Below are 21,319 nucleotides of genomic sequence, written 5' to 3' on the forward strand. Positions count from 1 at the left end.
CCACCACATACATATTCTCATTAAGCACGGTAGCTATGAGGCAAGTTTGTTGGGAAAAAAATATACGTGGGTAATGGCTAGGGAAAAGGATGAAAGATTGTTGCTTCAAGGCTCGTATAAATATTTCATCTTTTAGACACTATTTGCTCCTGCTATTTGTGTGTAAAGGGGAATTGCAAATATACTTTGTGGATACAATGAAGTATGGACTCCCTGATCCGATGTTCAATAATATTTTGCTCTATCAAAGTTGAATCAAACATTCAAAGAAATAAACAAGAACGCTCAAGATATAACTAGTAATTAATCTGCAGGTCTTAATTGCTAGAGGTTTTGTTTTAAAAAAATATTTTATACATATGGAGAAGACCTAATTAGAGAACTGGATGAAGAGAAAGAATGAACAATTATTATTTGAAGGCAGGCCGTAAGCCCCTATATTTATATAGGTTTATTTGCCCTTTCAAAGAGATGTATCTTTCCCACCACCCTAAGTGGTGGTAATGTTTATTACCTTGTGTATCATAGTTGGATGAGTTTCACTAAATTTTGAGATTTGTACCTATCTACCTTACAAACCTCAAAATTTAAACTCATATAGCGATAATAAATAGAATGGTGAACATCACCATTAGTTGAGAGTGGTGAGCAAATTTTTTTTTTTAAAGAGGTGCAATACCTCTTCAAAGATTGGGTCACAACTCTTTGATTAAGAGTTGCCTATTAATGCCACTTAGTACTATGGTCTAGTAATATTCATCTTCATTTGTAAGTGAGAGGTCTTATGTTCGATTCTCGCCAAAGAAGAATTTGAACCATATTATTGCTAGTCTATTGTAAGACTAATTAAGTCTAACCTCATTCCCCTTAGTGTATATCATTTGTTTAAATAAAATAAAATTAAAAAAAGTTGCCTATTAATAGCCGTCCGATTATTTGAAGGGATCTTTTGATATATGCGCCTCAATTTTGAATTTTCTAGATCAAACATCCATGCCTTTTAATGATTTGATTAAACTTTTTTTTATCATAATTTTGGTGCTATATGCCCATTATATTGTAACAAATTTCCTATAATCTAGCATTTTGATTACACTCTCCATTAGAGATAATTGTAAAAAAAAAAAAGTTGGTTAGATTCAATTTATTTTCACAATAATGCTACAATTTAGCAATAATTATCTACGATTTAAGATAATTTTTTTTTCCAAAATAGTTTAAAATATTTTTAAATCCCCCAAAATCAAACGTACCAAAATGAGTTTTTCTTTTAGTACGTTAAGAGAAAATAGGATTGAGAATACTATAAATGTACCAATACAAAATGTGTTCAAAATAAAACGTACCAAAATAAAAATAATGTACCAATATTAACAATATGTATCAAATCAAACGTACCAATTAATGATTTTAGTAAATTCAAACGTACCCACAAATAATATATACGTAATGTATTGTACCTAATAATAATTCGTCAACAACTATACTTAAAAAAACAGCAAAAAAAATATAATTTCACAAAAACATTGAAAAAAAATACACAGATATATGTTGATCACCAACTATTTGAAAAAGAAAAAACCATTTGGAAAAAAAATAATATCAAATGTTTGCATACCCCAAAAAAAAAAACTGTGATCGAAAAAACATATTTGGAAGAAGGGAAAGTATAGTTTAATTACTAATATCTCCACTAAATAAGGAAAAGTGCATTGTGCAGATAAAAGGATAAATTCAAAAATTATTTTAATTTAAAAAAATAGAGGTAACTATTGGGCAAGCACTTTAATCAAATTTTAAAAAAGTACAAATGTTTAATCTAAATGATATATAAAAACTGTAGGAGATTCTAATTTTCCCTTATTTGAAATAAATGACATAGGGCTATTATTTAACTTTGTAAGATGGCACATCTGTTCCTTAATAAATCCAAAATCCAAACGGTCCAAACGGTGGCTTACATTGAAACGTGACAATGGCTGCCAATCAAATAAACGTACTGTGGCTGGAAATTCAATTTCAAATTGATCTCTGTCAAACCGCTGCCAATCAAATAAGCTGTTGGCATTTGAACCCTGCACCGCTTCATCTTTTGCCACTGCTTCATTTCTCCATCACTAGTTTTCAATTAATTCATATTTTATGAAAACTTTCCAACAAGGTCTGCTCACAAAATAACTCAAAGAGGCTGACGCATAATTGAAAGCCAAAAGCAACTACTCAAAATTATGCATGAATTTTCATCACGTTTTCAATAAGGATATTTTTTTAATCCTTATTACGAGCGGACATTGTTAATTTAATGAGAATGTGGTTCTGTTCTAGCTCCTTTTCTCTTCTTATCTAGAGTCGAGCTCAAAACTACCCATATTTAATGAGAAAAGGCCAGTGACAGTGAAATTTTGGTGGAGGATAAAGGGTACCTAATTCAGTTTCCATATCTGCCAAATTCCCACTTTTCCCAGTCACGACTTCCCCAATTTCCACAACATTTATTTTTCACAAATGAACAAATGTCATAGCACACGAGGTGGTACACCACATATTCCTATATAAATTATGGGTTATGTGTGTTAAAAGGTTAATAACTTAAAAATTAAAAATTTCCACCACTTGCATAAAAACACGTGGTGTACTATCCGTATTCCCGTCACAACTAAAAATTTCTCGTTTTGTAGGAGAAATTTTTCGTTATGACCAGAATACGAGGGGTACACCACGTGTTTTTATATAAGTAGTAGGAAATTTTACTTTTTAAGTTATTATTTTTTTAACACACATATTCCATCATTTGTATAGTGACACATGGTGTACCACCCGTGTACCGGTTACACTGAAAAATCTCTGTTTTTGTAGCCCCAGGATCTCTCAAGATATACACCAAAGCTATTAACCATATTGAGGCAAATGCCTCAGTATCCAAAACTATTAGTTTGTTATAACAGTAAAGTGTTAGTTGAGAATAGTAGTGGTACAATATGTAATTAGTCATATAGCTAAGGGTATTGTTATACAAAGCCAAGGGCTATATATATACTCTACTGTAATAACATTATCAATCAATGAGAAACATTTTATCCCAATCCACTCTCTCTCTGATCTGTTTTCTTAGTTAGGAAGATATTGGTTCCTTCATGGTATTAGAGCCGTTCTGCCTCACGGCGATCGATCCTCTTCCGTTGTTCAATTGATGAATGTTCATTGATTTCTCTACTGATTTGTCCCTTCTCTCTGTCATTTGTGTTCTAATTTGATCTCTATCAGCCATGGCATCGCCCTTGGATTCATCTTCTCTGATTGAACCGACATTGCCAAACCCTAATTCCTCTGGAATTTCTGGAATTTCTTTTGCTTTGAATTCATATACCTCTTTGACAATTCAGAATATCGGTAGTATGGTCCCGATCAAACTAACGCAGTCGAACTATCTTCCCTGACATGCCTTGTTTATGCCGATTCTCCGCCGGTACAAGCTCGTCGGCATCATTGATGGCACTGAATCATGTCTGCCGCCGTTCTTGCCTAATCGTTCTCTCAACCCTGCCTTCAAATTTTGGTATGAAAATGATTAAAATCTTCTCATTTGGTTGAACTCTACGCTGTCTGAAGAAATTATTCCCTTCACTGTTGGTGTTTCATCATCGTGCGATCTCTGGATAAAATTTGAGCAGCAATTTGGGAGAGTACTGATGCTCACAATCATCAATTACGCTATCGTCTTCAAATTGTCCAAAAAGGCTCTCAATCGATCTCAGAATATCTGCAACAAATTAAGGAAATTTCTGATTTTCTTGCAGCTGCTGGAGCTGCAGTTCCTGATCGTGATTTAATTGCAGCGATTCTTCATGGTTTACATGAGGAATTTGAGTCCTTCATTGACTCGATTATGCTTTGAATCTCATCTACTTCTCTAGATGAACTTCATGGTCTGTTACTTACAAAGGAGCTCTATATGGCTCGCCGAAAGCAAGCTATGTCGTCCATCACCACTGAGCCATTTCAAGCCTTTTCTGTGCAGTCTCAAGCACCTTTCCTCCACATGCATTTTTTGTTCAATAGCAGCCTCTGCAAAATTCATTCAGGCATAATTCCAATTGAGGTCGCAACAATAATCACAATTATAACACCAACAAAGGGTTCAATCAAGGGAATTTTTCTCGTAATACCTATTCAGGTAACAATCGCAACAACTTTTCTCATGGCAACTATCAGAGTTCTCGTGGCAATTTTTAGCACTCATCATCTCCCATCGGTTCTAAAGTTCCTTGTCAGATTTGTGGGTCCACCAGCCATGAGGCCATTGATTGCTTCGATCAGATGAATCCTGAGATATTTGGAAAAGTACCACCTGCAAAATTGGTTGTTTTATGTGCTCATTACTTTTCTAAATCAAATCATTCTTGGCTAATTGACTTTGGCGCCACATCTCACATAACAAATGACATTGCAAATATGTCAGCTCCTTCTCCCTATATCGGTGAAGATAAGGTTTATATTGGCGATGGTAAAGGTTTGTCCATCTCTCATGTTGGTCATTCATGTTTAAATACTCTTTATGCTTCCTTTAAACTGAGCAATGTCTTACATGCCCTCACATGACTCATAACTTGTTGTCTGCTTACCAATTCTTAAAAGACAATAATTATGCATTAACTTTTGACCCTAATAGATCCACTGTAAAGGATCGTATTTCGGGGAAGATGCTTTTGCGAGGTCCAGTTAAGGATGGATTCTATCCTATTCAAGCATCCAGCTTAACACCTACATTTCCTTCAGCTTTCTTAAGTGTCAAAGCTCCTGTCCAAGTTTGGCACCAACGACTGGGACATCATTCTTCATCAATTTTTCGAAGAATCTTGTCTAGTAATAAAGTAGCATTGCAAGGAAAATATGTTGTTGATTTCTTTTGTAATGATTGTGCTCTTGCTAAAAATCACAAACTTCCTTTTTGTGTTTCTAGTTCTTCATCCACTCATTGTTTAGAGCTGCTTCATTGTGACTTGTGGGATCCTGCCTCCAATGTTTCACCTAGTGGTTTTCGGTATTATATGTTACTTGTAGATGATTACAGCAAGTATAGCTGGTTCTTTCCTTTAAAAGCTAAGTCTAAAGCTTTTCATACATTTATTGTATTCAAGTCCTATGTAGAGAACTCTCTTGGTAATAAAATAAAGACTTTGCGTATGGATTCAGGGGGTGAGTTTACTTCTCATGTTTTTAACTCGTTTCTCCAAACTCATGGCATTCTTCATCAGTTAAGTTGTCCTTATACGCCTGAACAAAATGGTTGTGCATAGAGAAAGCATAGACATCTTGTTGAAACTGCAAGAACTCTGCTTGTTGCCTTCAAGGTTCTTCATCTATTGGGTGGAAGCTTTCTCCACAGCTTTATATCTGATTAACAGGCTACTAATTTCTGGTTTTGTCAAAGTCTCCATGGGAATTACTCTTTCACAGGCCTCCTGACTATTCAAGGCTTAAAGTTTTTGGTTGCAGCTGCTATCCCTGGCTCAAACTTTATGTTCAATCAAAATTGGATCCCAAAAGTGAAGCTTGTGTATTTCTTGGTTATAGTCTACAACACAAGGGCTACAAATGCCTCAATCCAACTACTGGTAGGATGTATATATCTTGACATGTTCTCTTTGATGAAGGCACCTATCCATTTCACAAGTTCACCAAACTATCATTAGTTCCCACTATTTCCATTAGCTCATCATCGGTTGATTTGCAATTTTCTGTGCCTATCTCTACAACTCCAGATAGTCCTGCACTTAATCTACCATCCAACTCTTACATTGGATCTCCCAGTGCCTCTTCTACATCTACCTCTACTAACCATCATGTTCAAAGTGATTCCACTACAAATTCATCTGTTTCTGCTCCAAGTATTAGTGCTGTCAACATTTATTCTATGGTCACAATATCAAAAACTGGTATATACAAGCCCAAGGCATACTCAGCAACCAAACATCCATTTCCCATTGATCTTGAATAGGTTCCTAATACATACTTGCAGGCATCCAAGTATGCTTATTGGAGATCTGCAATGCAAGAAGAATTCAATGCATTGCAATCTACTGGTACCTGGTCTTTAGTCCCTGTCTCAGATTCCCAGAACATTGTTGGATGTAAATGGGTTTTTAGAATTAAAAAGAAACCAAATGGCACTATAGACAAATATAAAGCTCACCTTGTGGCAAAGGGCTTTCATCAACATGCTAGTATTGACTATCAAGATACTTTTAGTCATGTAGCAAAACTGGTTACAATAAGAGTTCTTTTATCACTTGCAATACAATTCAATTGGTTCTTAAATCAATTGGATATAAGAATGCCTTCCTTCATGGTGATTTAAAAGAATATGTGTATATGAAGCAACCTACAGGTTTTATTGATCCCTCAAAGCCTCAGTATGTTTGCAAATTGAGAAAGTCTCTTTATGGCCTAAAACAGGCACAAAGGGCATGGTTTGACAAATTATTTCAAGTCCTACATACTTTTGGTTTTGTCCAATCTTTATCATATGCATCCTTATTTGTTCTTAAATGACCTACCTTGGTAATAGTTCTAGTATATGTAGATATACTTGTTACATGTCCCAACACTGCCCTATGTCAATCTTTTATTCAGAAATTGAGTGCTATTTTTCCAGTCAAAGATTTGGGGTCTTTGCACTACTTTCTGGGACTGGAAATTCAAAGAACACATGAGGGTATTTTTCTTCACCAAAGCAATTATCTCCTTGATGTACTTCAAAAGACAAATATGTAAGGTTCTAAACCTTGCTGCACTCCTCTCAGCTCTACCAAACTTGATCACAGTGGTCCTCTTCTGTCTAATTCCACTGATTACAGGTCTATTGTTGGTGGTCTTCAATATTTGACTTGGACAATACATGATCTCTCATTTGCAGTGAATCAACTTTGCCAATTCATGCATGCTTCGAGAGAACAGCATATGCAGGCTGCTAAACGAGTTCTTCGATACTTGAAAGGAACAATTTCTCAATGCATTTGGTTTAAGAAAAGTTCTTTTCATCTCACTGCATACTCAAATGTTGATTGGGCAGGTTGTCTGTTTGATTGTAGATCCACTAATGGTTATAGTGTTTTTCTTGGTTCAAACCTAATCAACTGGAGTGCAAAGAAACAAGCTATTGTAACTCGATCATCCACCGAAGCTAAGTATCAATCCTTGGCACACACAGCTGCTGAGCTTACATGTATATGCAAAATATTTCGTAATATTGGCTTCCTTCTCAATTATGTCCATACTATATGGTGTGATAACATCTCGGCTATCTTTCTTGCTTCAAATCCTATTTTTCATGCAAGAACTAAACATGTTGAAATAGATTATCACTGTATTCGAGAGTTGGTTCTTGCACATCTTATCAAAGTTTAGTTTGTTTGTAGTGAAGATCAGTTGGCCAATATCTACACTAAGTCTCTGTCCAAAAACATGTTTTGTTACTTAAAATCCAAGCTTCCCATTGGCACTCTTGCTGAGTCCAATATTAGCTTGACGGGGTGTATTGAGGCAAATGCCTTAGTATCCAAAACTGTTATTTTGTTATAACAGTAAAGTGTTAGTTGAGATGAGTAGTGGTACAATATGTAATTAGTCATAGTTAGCTAAGGGTATTGTTGTACAAAGCCAAGGGCTATATATATACTCTACTGTAATAACATTATCAATCAATGAGAAACATTTTATCCCAATCTAACATTATCAATCAATGAGAAACATTTTATCCCAATCCTCTCTCTCTCTCTCTCTCTCTCTCTCTCTCTCTCTCTCTCTCTCTCTCTCTCTGTTTTCTTAGTAAGGAAGTATTGGTTTCTACAAATCATACCTTGGGAAAGTGAATTTGGACCTGCTTACTGATTTGATAGTTTTGTGCCTCAAATATCTCAGCTTGTTAGATTTTGGACAAACAAAAAAAGGTAAAAGTCGGTGTGTATACAAAGTACAGCCAATAGATAATAGCAACACTAAATTGTTTCTATATAAACCTTAGCTAGCTATTCTTGCATTTTGCATCAAACAGCTACCTCACATTTCTCTTCTTCTCTTTGCATTCTACACTTCGCGAGCTGAGGAAAAGGTAGGGTTAGGGTTTCACTTAGAGAGATGGACGGAAAAACTTTAAGCTCATTTTCAATGGGGAAGAGTGCACAAGAGAAGGGCTTGCCATATGTGCCCGAGTGTTATGTGATTCCAACTTCCCAGCGTGCAAGTTTGACACCAGATGTTGTTACTGTTCCCACCATTGATTTCGGAAGACTGAAAAAAGGCCCTGATGAACGAGCACTTGTCATAGGAGACGTTAGAACTGCTTGCCGTCAGTTGGGATTCTTCCAAGTAAGCTTCTTAAGCACGTCCTTACAATTTTTTATTTTTTTTCATGCAAAATAAAAAAGTAGGCTTAGTATATTGTTCCGTTCAAAAATAAAATGGTACCGTGTTTTTTTTTTTTTTTTTGAAAAAAATAAAAGAATAAAAGATACCAGTATCTTTTAGTTTGTACGACAATTTTGTAACGCAGTTACATTTATGCATAAGATGTCCACAATGTTATTGATATATATAATATATTGATGATCTATATATATATTGATGATCTTCATGTTCATGCATCTCATTAGATTGAGAACCATGGTATCCGTCAAACGGTGTTGGACGAGGCTCTTTCGTCGGCGACGGAGTTTTTCAAGTTGCCGGTTTCAGAGAAGGCAAAATTCATGTCTAATGACGTTCACGGCCCAGTGAGGTACGGGACAAGCTTGAAGGATGGGCTTGATAAAATTCAGTTTTGGAGGGTTTTTCTCAAACATTATGCCCACCCGTTGGCAGATTGGATCAAGTACTGGCCTAACAATCCTTGTAATTATAGGTACGTACCTACAAAGTTCATCCTCTTAATCATTTGCTCTCATGCGTGTCCCGCTTATCTCTTATTTGCTTTTGCTATTTCGGAAAAGAACAAAAAACAAAGTAGAGAAAAAAAAACATTTTGTCGATCCTGGGTTGATCCTTAATTTGGGCGTAGCGCTCTTCATTTTTTGGCAATCACACTAAATATACATCATGGCCACTCTTTATATATGTGTGTGTATATATAATATATATATATATATATATATATATATATATATATATATAAAGAAAGTTGGAGTTCTACTATAAATTAATAGGCAATAAGGAGAGTAGCTCGCCCCTTTAGGTGTGATGAATTTTCTAGCTAAATACGTAGACTACATGAATTGGATGACATGGAGCACACGTAACCGTTGAGTTTCATAAATGGCCAACTTGCTCTGATCTCATAAATAAAGTTTAGGTTCCACCATAAAACAAACAGCTAATATGAAGAATGATCAAACCTCTTGTAAGAACTGACTAAATATATCCATTCACCGATGTGAAACTTTTATACATTCTCTTCCTTACAATATATACTTATATAGACATACAAATAACTGTATCGCTTCATGCGTCATCCCTTGACTTCTTTAGATGCTTCATGTTTTACCATCATTCATGGAAAGTTTTTCTGCGGGGTGTATATACACACATATGACATATACATATTTATAGATGTGTGTGTCTCTACTTTTATAATCACATTGTCATAGGTCGCAATATTGTTTAGGGAACATAGTTTTTATTTATTTATTATTAGTTCTATATGGTTGCAATATTGTCGAAGGGAAACAATGGGCAAGTATTGCTCAGAAGTGAAGAAACTGAGCATGGAGATAACAGAAGCAATCACTGAGAGCCTAGGGATAGGTCCAACCTACATAAGCAAGAAAATGGAAGATGGAATGCAGGTTATTACAGTGAACTGCTACCCACCCTGCCCTAATCCTGAAATTGCACTAGGGTTGCCACCCCATTCAGACTACAGCTGCTTAACCATTCTTCTTCAGAGCAGCCCGGGACTCGAAATCATGCACACCGGAGACAACAAATGGAAGCAAGTCCCACAGCTTCATGGTGCTCTCCAGGTTCATGTGGGTGACCATTTTGAAGTACTAAGCAATGGATTGTACAAGAGTGGTGTGCACCGAGCCACGTTGAACCGTGACAGGACAAGAATCTCCATTGCTAGCCTGCATAGTTTGGGATTGGAGGAGAAGATGGGCACTGCCAATGAGCTTGAGAGTGAAGAGAATCCTCGGAGGTACAAAGAAAGCAGCTTCAAAGATTTTCTGAATTTTCTCGACAACAATGATCTAGCAGAAGGGAAGACCTTCATTAACACACTCAAAGTTGATGAAAATAAATAAATAAATAACATTATCTTAATCTAGCTAGTGCTCCTTTTTTGTCTGTTAACTAGTTTAATTTCTTCTCTGTTTTTGGACAAGAGTACTCCAGTAATTTTGTAAAGCTGCCACCACCGACAACTGTTGGTCATGCTGGGTTTTACAGACGATTCATCAAGGAATTCCCCAAGATTAGCCGACCACTGTGCAATTTATTGGCTAAGGCTACTCCTTTTGTTTTTGATGAGGCTTGTTTGAAGGCCTTCAACAAGCCAAAGGCGTTTTGGGCTATTAAAGAGTTGAATTTTTCTTATGATTCTGCTAGAGAAAAACGTTAAGTTTCAGTTTAATGAGCTTGAAGAAATTCGTAATGATGCTTATGAAAGTTCGCGCATTTACAAAGAAAAATCTAAGGCATTTCATAACAATCAGATTCTCAGAAAAGACTTCCATCCAGGGAAAAAAGTTTTGTTATTCAGTTCAAGGTTGAAGTTATTTCTAGGGAAGTTAAAATCTCGTTGGAATGGTCCCTATCTGGTTACTAAGGTTTATCCTCATGGGGCGGTTGACATTACAAGCGAAATTAATGGCAACACATTCAAGGTGAATGGTCACAGGCTGAAACCATACTTGGAGTCACCCTTCGATATTGCACGCGAGTCACTGACTCTAAAGGAACCAGTGATCTGACCACTCTGCAACGTCTAGCTACAAACTTAAAATAAAGCGCTTATTGGAAGACAACCCAATTTTTCTAAACTCTTTCCTTATTTTATTTTTCGTTTGATTTTCAAGTTTATTATTCGTTTAAATTTCTAGATGCAGTTAAATACCTAAAATTTTTCAAAATATTAAAAAACATGAAAAAAAATAAAAAATAAAAACAAACAAACATACATAACATAAAAAAATAAATAAATAAAACTTGAAAAATCCAAAAATAAAGAGCATCCTATACTGGAATCATGCACCCATCAGCAAGTCTACATTAACATCAACCACATCTATCCTATGCCGAAATTTATAGTAATTAACATGAGCAGCACATTCACAGATGCAAGTTTGGAGGTGGTTGTTGCAGATCCAGCACTGAGGCACAGTTTTGAGCAATTAATTTTCTGCAGCTCAGTTTTGCGATGCATGGATGAGGAGCACAATTAAATCACAGATCCATACACCACAGAACTGAGTACAGCTATCATTACCAGATCTACAACAACTTAATTTGCAGGGATATGAAATTTTACCTCCCAGATGCACCGATCTGGGCTCTTGGAAGCCTTTGGTGTTCTTGTCCACTGAAGCTTGTGCATTCATCTTCTTTCCCTCGGATCTAGCATTGATCCGCCTATTCTGCACAGAGAACACCAATATGAGACCATGCAGAGACATAAAACATCATCTTTTCAGATCAGGACCCAAATACAACCCAGGATTAGTTTTACCTCCGTATGGGAGGCGGATCTGTGATGTCCTAGCTGTCATGTCTTTTTCCTTTGTCCTGAGGCCAGATTGCCGTCCCGTCCGACACAGCTCAAAACAGAAAGATTGCTGACAATATGACTATCATGATCCAGGTTATGCATGTCTGCAGGGATGCGTGTTATACAAAGTGCATGCCAGCTGCTTTCCATTGCAATCCAGCCCTTGGGTTTTTGTTGGCTATTCCAATCCCGCCCATGATGATTGCCCATAAAAGCCCAGGTTGTGCCTCTTCGAAAGTTTGTCACGCCCATGATGGTTTCCAATTCAAGCCCACGTGTCTCTATCTCCTTTATTTTCGTTTTGTTTTGTGTTTTATTTTATTTTATTCTTATAGTATTGTCATTTTTTTTTTATTCTATTGTTATTTTAGTTTTCTTTTTATTTTCACACCTTGAGGACAAAGTGTGAAACAAGTTTGGGGGTGGGAAATAACATTTTAGGATTTTAATTTTTGTGTCAAGTTAAAAAATTTCATTCTTTTTAAGTTAATATCCATAGATGATTTTAAACGTTACAACAAATGGACATGGTGAAGATTAATCTCACAGTCGAGTCTTTTCTATTTATCGTTGTTTAGACACTAATTCATGAATTATACTTTGAAATTTGCATATCACATCAACATGGTTTGTGGGGAGTGAGATTGAAACACTTATTTTTAGTCTAAGTTTATTTTTAATTTTTGTTTTAAATAAAATAAAGTTTAGTTCTTGTTATGAATAAAGTAAATATTATATATTTTACTATATTCTTAGTGTGTTTTGGTAATTATTTTGGTAGAATTTTGATACTTTGATTTATATTTCCAATATAGGACATCTGACTTCCTCTAGAGCAAAGCATGATCAAACGGACGAATTTTAGAGTGATTCAAATTGGAGGACCTTCGTGTGTCTCTTGGTGTGTTCGTGTCAAAATTTGTTTTTCTACCAAGCGGTTATTTTTTTGCCACAGAATAAAGGAGCAGTGCGCAGTGTTGGAAAATAACGTTTCTTGGCTTAAATTGCGTTTCTGTAGTTCAAGATGACTTCTGATGGGTTCGTGGCCTTCTGGAGAAGTGTTCAGAATATTTCAAACCTTAGATCCATATATATTGAGCTAGTTTTGGAGCAGCTTAAGGGTTCAAAACGTGGTTGTTCAGATTTTAGGCGAATTTATCATTTAATTTAGGGTTGTGTTTCTTATTTTATTTTGGTATTTAGTTTTCCTAGTTGGATTGGAAGACCTTTGTTTTAGGAGGATTAAATTTTTCCTGGATTAAATAAAAAGCTTGGCTGGCCCTAGTAAAAAAAAAAGATTCTTCTTCGTGCGTTCTTGAGGGAAGAAAATTGGTCAAGCGTACATATTTTCAAACTTTTTTCCATTCAAGGTGTTTTCGATCTTATTATTTCAATAAAGAACTTTATGATTTTTATTATGAATATGCATAACTAATTCTCTTTTTTGCTAGGGTGAGGCCACAAGCTTTAGCAAGAATATGTAGTTTCTCTTCAATTTGCTTATATGATTATATGCATGCAGGTTTTCGAATTATAGATCACTGATTTAAACTATCTAATTGTCTCGATGCTTGATCACCATTAGGATATTTAGAAAAGTAATTTGATGCAATTTTGATCAGAGGTCGGTCCCTGAAATTGACGAAGGTTTCTTGTGATTAATATGTGCAAGTTCACTTAGGATGAATAACACGTCTTCAGGGTTGCATTGTTTGTCAAAAGGTTTCACAAAACGTAATGAGTCATGCATGTTTAGATTTGATCTGAATACCACAAACGGATTGCATGTTTGATATACGCTCTATGTTGGGGGTCCAAGTAGGTATATATTAGGAAAAGCTAATCTTCGAAATATGCATGTTAAGGTGACGACGGATCCCTAGTGCTTTCTTATTTTGATTTCTCACAAAATGTTTCCTTTTCCTTCAACTTTAATATTGCAGATTATTTTATTTTATTTATTAATTAAATTCGTTTTATTAAATTAGGTCATAAAAATCAATCATCTCACATTTATACTTGACAATAATTAATTGAAATTTGGTTTGCTTCGATTTATTTAATAATCCATGTGGAGAACAACCTTGCGAGAACCATTTATACTACAATATTCTTGTCATTCTTGCAAGTATTATAGAAGTTTTTAACCCTTTCGCGTGTGTGGTAAAATTCCTATCAATTACTAAATAAAAAATTGGTCGAAGAGCTTATTATAATTAATGGCTAATGAGAATTGTTTTTCTACACTTTGTCAGAAAATTGAATAAGGATACAAATGTAGGGTGCGTGTAGGAGTGCACAACAATTTTTCATAATATTAATGATAACTGTATCATTTTTACATTAAAATCGTTTTTACACTGTTTCTCATACTCACGTCACTTTTACAAATCTTGTTTATCAAACGCTCAAATGCATTGTTTTACAATTGATTATTATTAAAGCACATCAAAAACATTTTTTTTTTCAATACACATCAATCCTAAATTGGTCCGAAATAAAGATAAAATCAGTGGCAATCAATTTGTGATGCTCAAAAGAAATTTAATGACCCTACTTACTAAATTGGGTATAAGGACAACCTCAAATTCAGGAGGTGGAAATCCAAATAAAGAAGATTTTAGTTTTGCATTGCTTAGTACTACTAGGTCCACCATACGTAACAGGGACATAATATTGCAGTCAAAATAGTGATCCAACAAACTAGTTATGATCCCAAATCCTAGCCGATTTTCTTGACCTAACCTTTTCTTGCTCTCTCCTGTCTCACACTTGCAAACTTACTGAAATCAACATTCAAGTCTCTCTTCGTTTCCACGTACCAAGTTAACTGGTGAAAGAAATTAGTGAAGATGCATAGATCGGCAAGCTGGAGCCGGGTGGCGGATGAGTACTTCATGCACTCAACTTCGTCGCCGTCAGCAGGGAAGGGGCCGTCAGGGCTGCGAGTGTCCGTGTCGTTTGATCAAGGCGGAGATCTGCCGATGTACGATCCTATAGCTGAGTTGGCCAAGAAGGAGAGGTCTCGCGTTAAGTTTGCTGAGAATGCTGTGCATGTCATCCCCTTTGTGCTTCTCTTTTGTGCTTTTGTTCTTTGGTTTTTCTCTAATCCAGGTAATAATTAATTGAAACTAAATAAAACTATTTCTTTTGTCTTAACTGATCGGCAATCTAGTGTAGCATCTGTCTGTCTCTAAGAACAGACATTTGTATTGATCATATCTCTTAGAGAGATGATACCTACACTCAATAATGACTTAAAGATGATACAAATATAAAAGTCGTTCTGATTGAATTAGTGTTATTTAATTTCATACGTACAATATTTTAGAAATTGGTTCAGAAAATTACTTATTTACATCATCACATGTTAATTGTCTCATAGATTTGCTGGTGTTTGACTTGCAGATGTATATGTGAGGATTAAAACGGATCCAATAGCTGCAAGAATAGAAGGGCTGACGTTGGAGGGAGAGATTGAGAGTGATAGTGACGGTACTCAAACAGGCGCTCTACCCTTAGTGGATTTGGGACTAGATTTGGACCCAACAACAACAAAACAAACCAGAGATAGATTGAAGAGATTCAAACATTAATAAATTAGATAATATATTATTGCTTACATTAATTCTGTGGACGTTGTGAGAATTTAAATGAATAAAGTAGGAAAAAAAAGTTGTGGTTTATATACTTTTCTGTTGTTAACCATGAAGTACTTCTTTGTATTGATATTTTCATCAATTTGATATTTGCACGTTGACGTGACATTTTCATTAAAATCGCTTAAAGAGTAAACTAAACTAATTGATATTGACCTCCTGTATTACTTTTTTTAGCAAATTAACCCTTGAACTAATTGAAATTAACTAATTTCTTCTTTAATGTTAGATTTGATGAATTCTATCCACTTTGTCGTCAAATACTGGCATGTGACTAGCACGTGATTCACTTTTGAGGGTTAGAGTCGTGCCAGTATATGACGATAATGTGAATGAAATTTCATCGAATCTGATGGTGAGGTGTTAATTAGTTGATTTCAAATAATTAGTTAACTTATCAAAGTATAATTAAGAGGATCAATTTTAACTAATGTAATAATCAAGAGAGTCAAACGAATGTTTACCGATCGTTTTAATCCAGCAAATTACATATGTGTCCGTTCTAAATGCTAGTAGTTACGTTGACAAGATGAAAGAATACTAGGTGAATCAAAGTATTCATTGGTATCGATTTAATCCAAAAGATCACATATCTGTCCGTACTAAATATTTTAGAAAAAATTGTCATGAGCTAGTGGATGTCTCTTTTGAGTCAAGAAACAATATAGCCGGCTAGAAAAGTCAATACGAAGCTTAATTTTGTTTCTTTTTTCATCAAATTAAATCCCGAATATATCATGCTTGTAATATCAAGCTAAGTTTTATAATATTTTGTAACTCAAAATAATTAGTGGTAGAATCTTGTGTTATTTTCATTCTAATTTTGGTCTCGATATATTAACTATTAAGATGTAAAAAATTTATTTTAAAACTTATGATTTAGAAGTTTTTTTTGGTAAGGGTACAATTCATTACCACAAAACAAACATAAAGAAGTCCGATTACATGAAAGCACTAAACTAAATAATGGACCCAAATCAACACTAAAACATAGCCCAACCCAAAGTTTGAGCTCAAAATATACAAACAAAAAACAAGAAAGCCTAGCAACTTTGTCACCGCCAACCACAAGCCAACGTCACATGCAGGATCGGAGGTCCAACCGAACAAAGGCTCTAAATTGGAAAGGGAGGACGTTCCACCCTCCACCACCAAGCACCACAAAGTCCAAATCCGCAACGAACAAGTAGAGGAAGCCAATGGACAAAACTTCCCACAAGCAACAGTGCAAACTGCACACAGATGGAAGGTGGTGGTGTGACCACCCAAGCAACAAGCAGAAATTGGAGCTCTACACACCTTCCGCAATGGCCACAAACCGCGGTAAAAAGAATAGATCACAGATCTGGAAAGAGAAATGAGAAATGTGATTTAGTTTGGTTTCAGTGCGACTTTGAAGCTTGAACCAAAATAAACCAAACCATTTGATGTGATTTAGTTTGGTTTCAAACAATTTTGATTTCAGTTTTAAACTATTTAAGGGAAAAGTAATAGTACATTCAATTGTGCTTACAAAAATTAAGATTTAAAGAAACAAGGAACAGAATAATACAAAAAATTAAGATTTAAAGAAACAAGGAACAGAATAATACAAAAACTGTATAAACAAAACACAAAATTAAAAACAAAATGTAACTATGCAAGAGATAACAACAAATCAAACAAGTAATAAGAAAATACTTTTTTCGATATTATTTGTGTTTGAAGTTAAACAAGTATATCCCATCACGTGTTGCTCTCCACACCTACAATCAACTTCTTCGCACTCACCAATTGCAGAGCTATATGCATCAAAGAAATTATACTTTAAAATAATTCACCCCAAAAGAGATTAGGACCTAGTCATTTTCCATTTGTAGTGCGGTTCGATTTTGGTGCGATTTCAGATGTTTGAAATTAAAATTAAAGATTTTTTAGCTAAAATGGTTTATGATATTTGCATAATTCCTCACTTTAGTCATTAAGATTTGAAATCAATACAAGTGGTTTCTGAGATTGTCCACCATCAATCATTTTGATCTTTCCATGAATAGTTTTGTTAAATAACGATTAAAATGACTAAACTACAATTTAATAAACAATAGGCCAAAATGATTTGACAAAAAATTGAGGGTATTTTTATCATTTTATCCTTATTTAATGGAGATTTTTTTTACGGGATAACCAAAATGATTGATGGTAAACAAACTCAGAGCTCAAAAACCGAAATTAAATTATTTTTTCAAACTATGCTGCGCTTTAAACTGAAACCATTTCAAAACTGCAAAAAGCGACTCATTCGGTAGTGTCCAATTTAATTAGTGTTTCAGTTACAATTTTCGGTTTCAAACGTCCACCCCTATGCCCCGCACAGCAGGCATACAAGTTAAGGTTGTAAAACAGTAAAAAACGTCTTTGGCTCCAAATTTTTACATGTTAAATATAAACCGAAAGTTCGGTTTCATCATCACTTCGTCATTTTTCCAGTTTCCCTTTTCCTCCTCTCTCTCTTCTCCCACTTGCCTTCCCTGAACCTTTTCCTTCCGAGAATCTGACCTGGTTGGCTGCTCCAGATTCTGTTCTCCGTGGGCCGGTCCAATCCCGGTCGAGTTCTTCGCAGATCAACGACTCACAGTCATGAATCCTGAATAGTAAGCCTCCGATTTTCTTTCCCTTTTGTTTCCAATTACGCAAACTTTTGCCCCCTTTTGCATCTGAGTATTTTTTTTTTCCATTAAAAAGTTAGGAAAAAATGGGCTTTTTTTTTACTACTTTCCTTTGATTTCGACGAAAACAGACTGAAGTTTTGATCTTTTCTTTAGATCCATGATGATTTTGTGCTAAATTGTAATGGGTTTGTGGCCAATTTTGAAACCCTTTTGAAAAGTTAGTTAATTTTGTTGGAATTCTGTTTTTTTGCTTTTGAAAATTAAGAAACTAAAAACCCAAATATTGGATTTGTAGTTATTTGATTTTGGTTTTGTCTCAGCTTTTAATTTTGGATCACTGAAACCAAAAAGAAGCATCGAATTATCTTAAGATTTTAAATTGTATCTTGGATCGTCGTGTGGGCTCAGTCAATGCAATTTTATTAAATATAAATTACATGTGGTTAAACCAACAGGGTTAATTGGTATTTTGCAGCTGAACCTGTTGAATTCAGATTTAAAAGTATTGCTAATGAATGATTATGTTGGAATTTTACCTGCTGCAGTGATTACTTGTTTAAACTTTTGCTGATTGGTGACTCTGGGGTTGGAAAATCATGTCTTCTTCTGAGGTTTGCTGTAAGTTGTTCGTACTTTGATCAAATTTATATGGATCTCTTTGCGTGATTCATTGTATACATTGTTTCTTGCTTAAAAGGAAATAAAATGTATGCTTTGTTTCTTGAATCAAGCCATTGGGGTTAGCTCAAGCGGCGAGGGAGGGAATGTAATGGGTTACAGCAAATAGGATATGCCCAGGCTTCAAATCCCTCCAATGTAACCATAAAACAAATATTTGATTACTCTAAATTTTCTAGTATAATAACATATGCATGATTTTTTCTATCATATCAGACCTATTAGCGAATGTGTCATTTTATGCGGGTTTGTATACTAATTATTATTTGCTTTTATCAACTTTTATAATCCCAACTGACATTTCAATTTAGACTTTCTTGTTCCTGAGCTTCTGAAGCATAGTGTAATATGGTTAATCATTTCAGGAGCTGACTTCATCAATATCAGTGCTGACCTTTTATCTCTCTATCTGTATGATACAGGATGATTCATATCTGGACAGCTACATCAGCACAATCGGAGTTGATTTTGTAAGCTTTATATTCGTGGTCTAAATAAAGTTATAGAAGATACGGCTGCTGATTGTTTTTCTTGTCCTTTCTCTGTAGAAAATTCGCACTGTGGACCAGGATGGAAAGACCATTAAACTTCAAATTGTGAGACTCTCTCTCTCTCTGAAATATGGTAGTGTGTGGGGTTTTAAGCCATTTAGTAGTTAAGAAATACCTATTGCTCCCATATCTGAACTGTTGATGCCAAAGTCTTGTAGCTGGATCTTTTTTTCATTTGATCTCTTAAGATACTGATTGCAATTGTTTTCTTACTTTCTTCGTGTCCTCTTTTCTCAAATCATGTGTTTTCTCTTGTTTAGGAGCTGTGTTACTGGTGTGGTATGCGCCTTTTCAAATACATTCAACTATTTTTGTAGAACTTCATATTGCATGAGGTTGTTATGTGTTCACATTTTGTTGATTCTTACGAATAAATATGTATCGTGGGAATGGAACACTATTCTAACATTATTATTGGCTGAAAACTTAGTTCTGGTGCATATTCATAATGTTCTCATCTTATGAAACGTTGTTGTTTAGTCAATCTAGCTATAAGACCATCTGTGATATTTTCCTTTTCCCCTCTGGGCTCTGGACATGTAGTGGGACACTGCTGGACAAGAACGTTTTAGGACAATTACGAGTAGCTACTACCGTGGGGCACATGGAATTATAGTAAGTTTGCCTTTTTTTTCTTTTGTTTTATGTTTTTATTATTGCAGTATTGGTTTTTCTTGAGGTCTTGTACTGTGGATTCTATTTATTAATGTTGGTGTATGTTGCAGATAGTTTATGATGTGACGGACCAAGAGAGCTTCAACAATGTTAAGCAATGGTTAAATGAAATTGACCGTTACGCTAGTGAGAATGTAAACAAGCTTCTTGTTGGCAACAAGGCTGATCTGACTGCTAACAAAGTTGTGTCATATGAAACAGCTAAGGTGAAAATTTTGTGAACCTCCCCCTAGTTTCTGTTACCATATTTTTGTCTGATGGAGTAAGCACTCATCATTTAATCATGACCTCCCTGTTGACTCGCTGGTTTTTCAACAGGCATTTGCGGATGAGATTGGGATCCCTTTCATGGAGACTAGTGCAAAAAATGCTACCAATGTGGAGCAGGCTTTCATGGCAATGGCTGCTGAAATCAAGAATAGGTACTTTTGCACTGTCGTGTATATGAGTGTTTTCCTCTTTTTCTGCATTATAAGACGAGAAGAGGTTTAATTGAGGCGCAATGTGTGCACAATTTGCTGCATCTTTGAGTTCAAGGATTTATAATTGACCCATCGGCACCCACTTGTTTCCTTAACATCACAATGCAGGATGGCAAGTCAACCGATGAACAATGCAAGGCCGCCAACAGTGCAGATCCGAGGACAACCCGTCAACCAGAAATCTGGCTGCTGCTCGTCTTAGTTCAATGCTGTTGCTGGTCTTCTGTGGCAGGAGTGCAGTGCATGTAGGACAAGGCTTCTCGTCATTCTTCTCGAAACCGCAGGGGACTATTTGTGCCGCCGTAAACAATATATCACGACTTTGCTTGTCAGTAATTCCATTCTTTATAGTCTGTTAACTGGTATGTACAAATGATGTCTGTTGCTCAGCTACATTTCAAATTTATCTGGTTTCTTCTGTTTAAAGTGACTCGTTGAATCGTTCATGTGGATGCTTAAAGGAAATATACACGTTTCTGATGTTATTATGTAAATGGCAACTAGCCAAGTTATGGTAACTTGAGATACACTACTCCTTGAGATAATATTTTTCTTCAAATGCCACTTAATTATAAAATGGAGATTTATCCCAATTATTTTTTGTCAATTTACATGGCAAATGATAAGGCGTACCTACCTGTCAGAAGTAGTGCTCAAGTCTTAACTAGTTAGTAAGATAACACGATACTAATTACTTTTTTGTTTTTTTTAAGTAAATGTATTATCTATACTAAGAGGAAGGGGCTGAGTTTAATTTGCATTTGACGAGAAACGAGAGGGGAGGATCGACCCGTTTAGTATAATTATATCATCAACAGAACATCAAAAAGTGGGACTAATAAAAACTCTTTCCGCATTTTACAAT

The 21,319-nt window shown here is 35.3% G+C and overlaps 3 protein-coding genes and 1 long non-coding RNA gene across 4 annotated transcripts; 3 read left to right on the plus strand and 1 right to left on the minus strand.

Moving 5' to 3' along the window:
• Positions 1-8,112: 8,112 nt before the first annotated feature.
• Positions 8,113-11,188, plus strand: LOC126629764 (flavanone 3-dioxygenase 3-like). The gene is made up of 3 exons (XM_050299881.1): positions 8,113-8,367; positions 8,652-8,899; positions 9,716-11,188. The coding sequence occupies exons 1-3, from the start codon at positions 8,137-8,139 to the stop codon at positions 10,296-10,298; spliced, it is 1,062 nt and encodes a 353-aa protein (XP_050155838.1). The 5' UTR covers positions 8,113-8,136; the 3' UTR covers positions 10,299-11,188.
• Positions 9,651-12,104, minus strand: LOC126629765 (uncharacterized). The gene is made up of 2 exons (XR_007625845.1): positions 11,723-12,104; positions 9,651-11,630 (listed from the first exon to the last, which is right to left on the minus strand). It is a non-coding gene; the product is annotated as an uncharacterized LOC126629765 (long non-coding RNA).
• Positions 12,105-14,456: 2,352 nt separating this feature from the next.
• LOC126630034 (uncharacterized) lies at positions 14,457-15,521 on the plus strand. Its single transcript, XM_050300209.1, has 2 exons — positions 14,457-14,875; positions 15,170-15,521. The coding sequence occupies exons 1-2, from the start codon at positions 14,614-14,616 to the stop codon at positions 15,355-15,357; spliced, it is 450 nt and encodes a 149-aa protein (XP_050156166.1). The 5' UTR covers positions 14,457-14,613; the 3' UTR covers positions 15,358-15,521.
• A 2,331-nt stretch (positions 15,522-17,852) lies between these two features.
• Positions 17,853-20,972, plus strand: LOC126629783 (GTP-binding protein YPTM2). Its single transcript, XM_050299910.1, has 8 exons — positions 17,853-18,050; positions 18,614-18,686; positions 19,169-19,216; positions 19,295-19,342; positions 19,841-19,912; positions 20,023-20,178; positions 20,291-20,394; positions 20,563-20,972. Exons 1-8 carry the CDS (start codon positions 18,037-18,039, stop codon positions 20,654-20,656), a joined length of 609 nt encoding a protein of 202 aa, XP_050155867.1. The 5' UTR covers positions 17,853-18,036; the 3' UTR covers positions 20,657-20,972.
• Positions 20,973-21,319: the final 347 nt, after the last annotated feature.

Source organism: Malus sylvestris, chromosome 7 (genome assembly GCF_916048215.2).
Source record: "Malus sylvestris chromosome 7, drMalSylv7.2, whole genome shotgun sequence".
NCBI classification, from domain to species: Eukaryota; Viridiplantae; Streptophyta; class Magnoliopsida; order Rosales; family Rosaceae; genus Malus; species Malus sylvestris.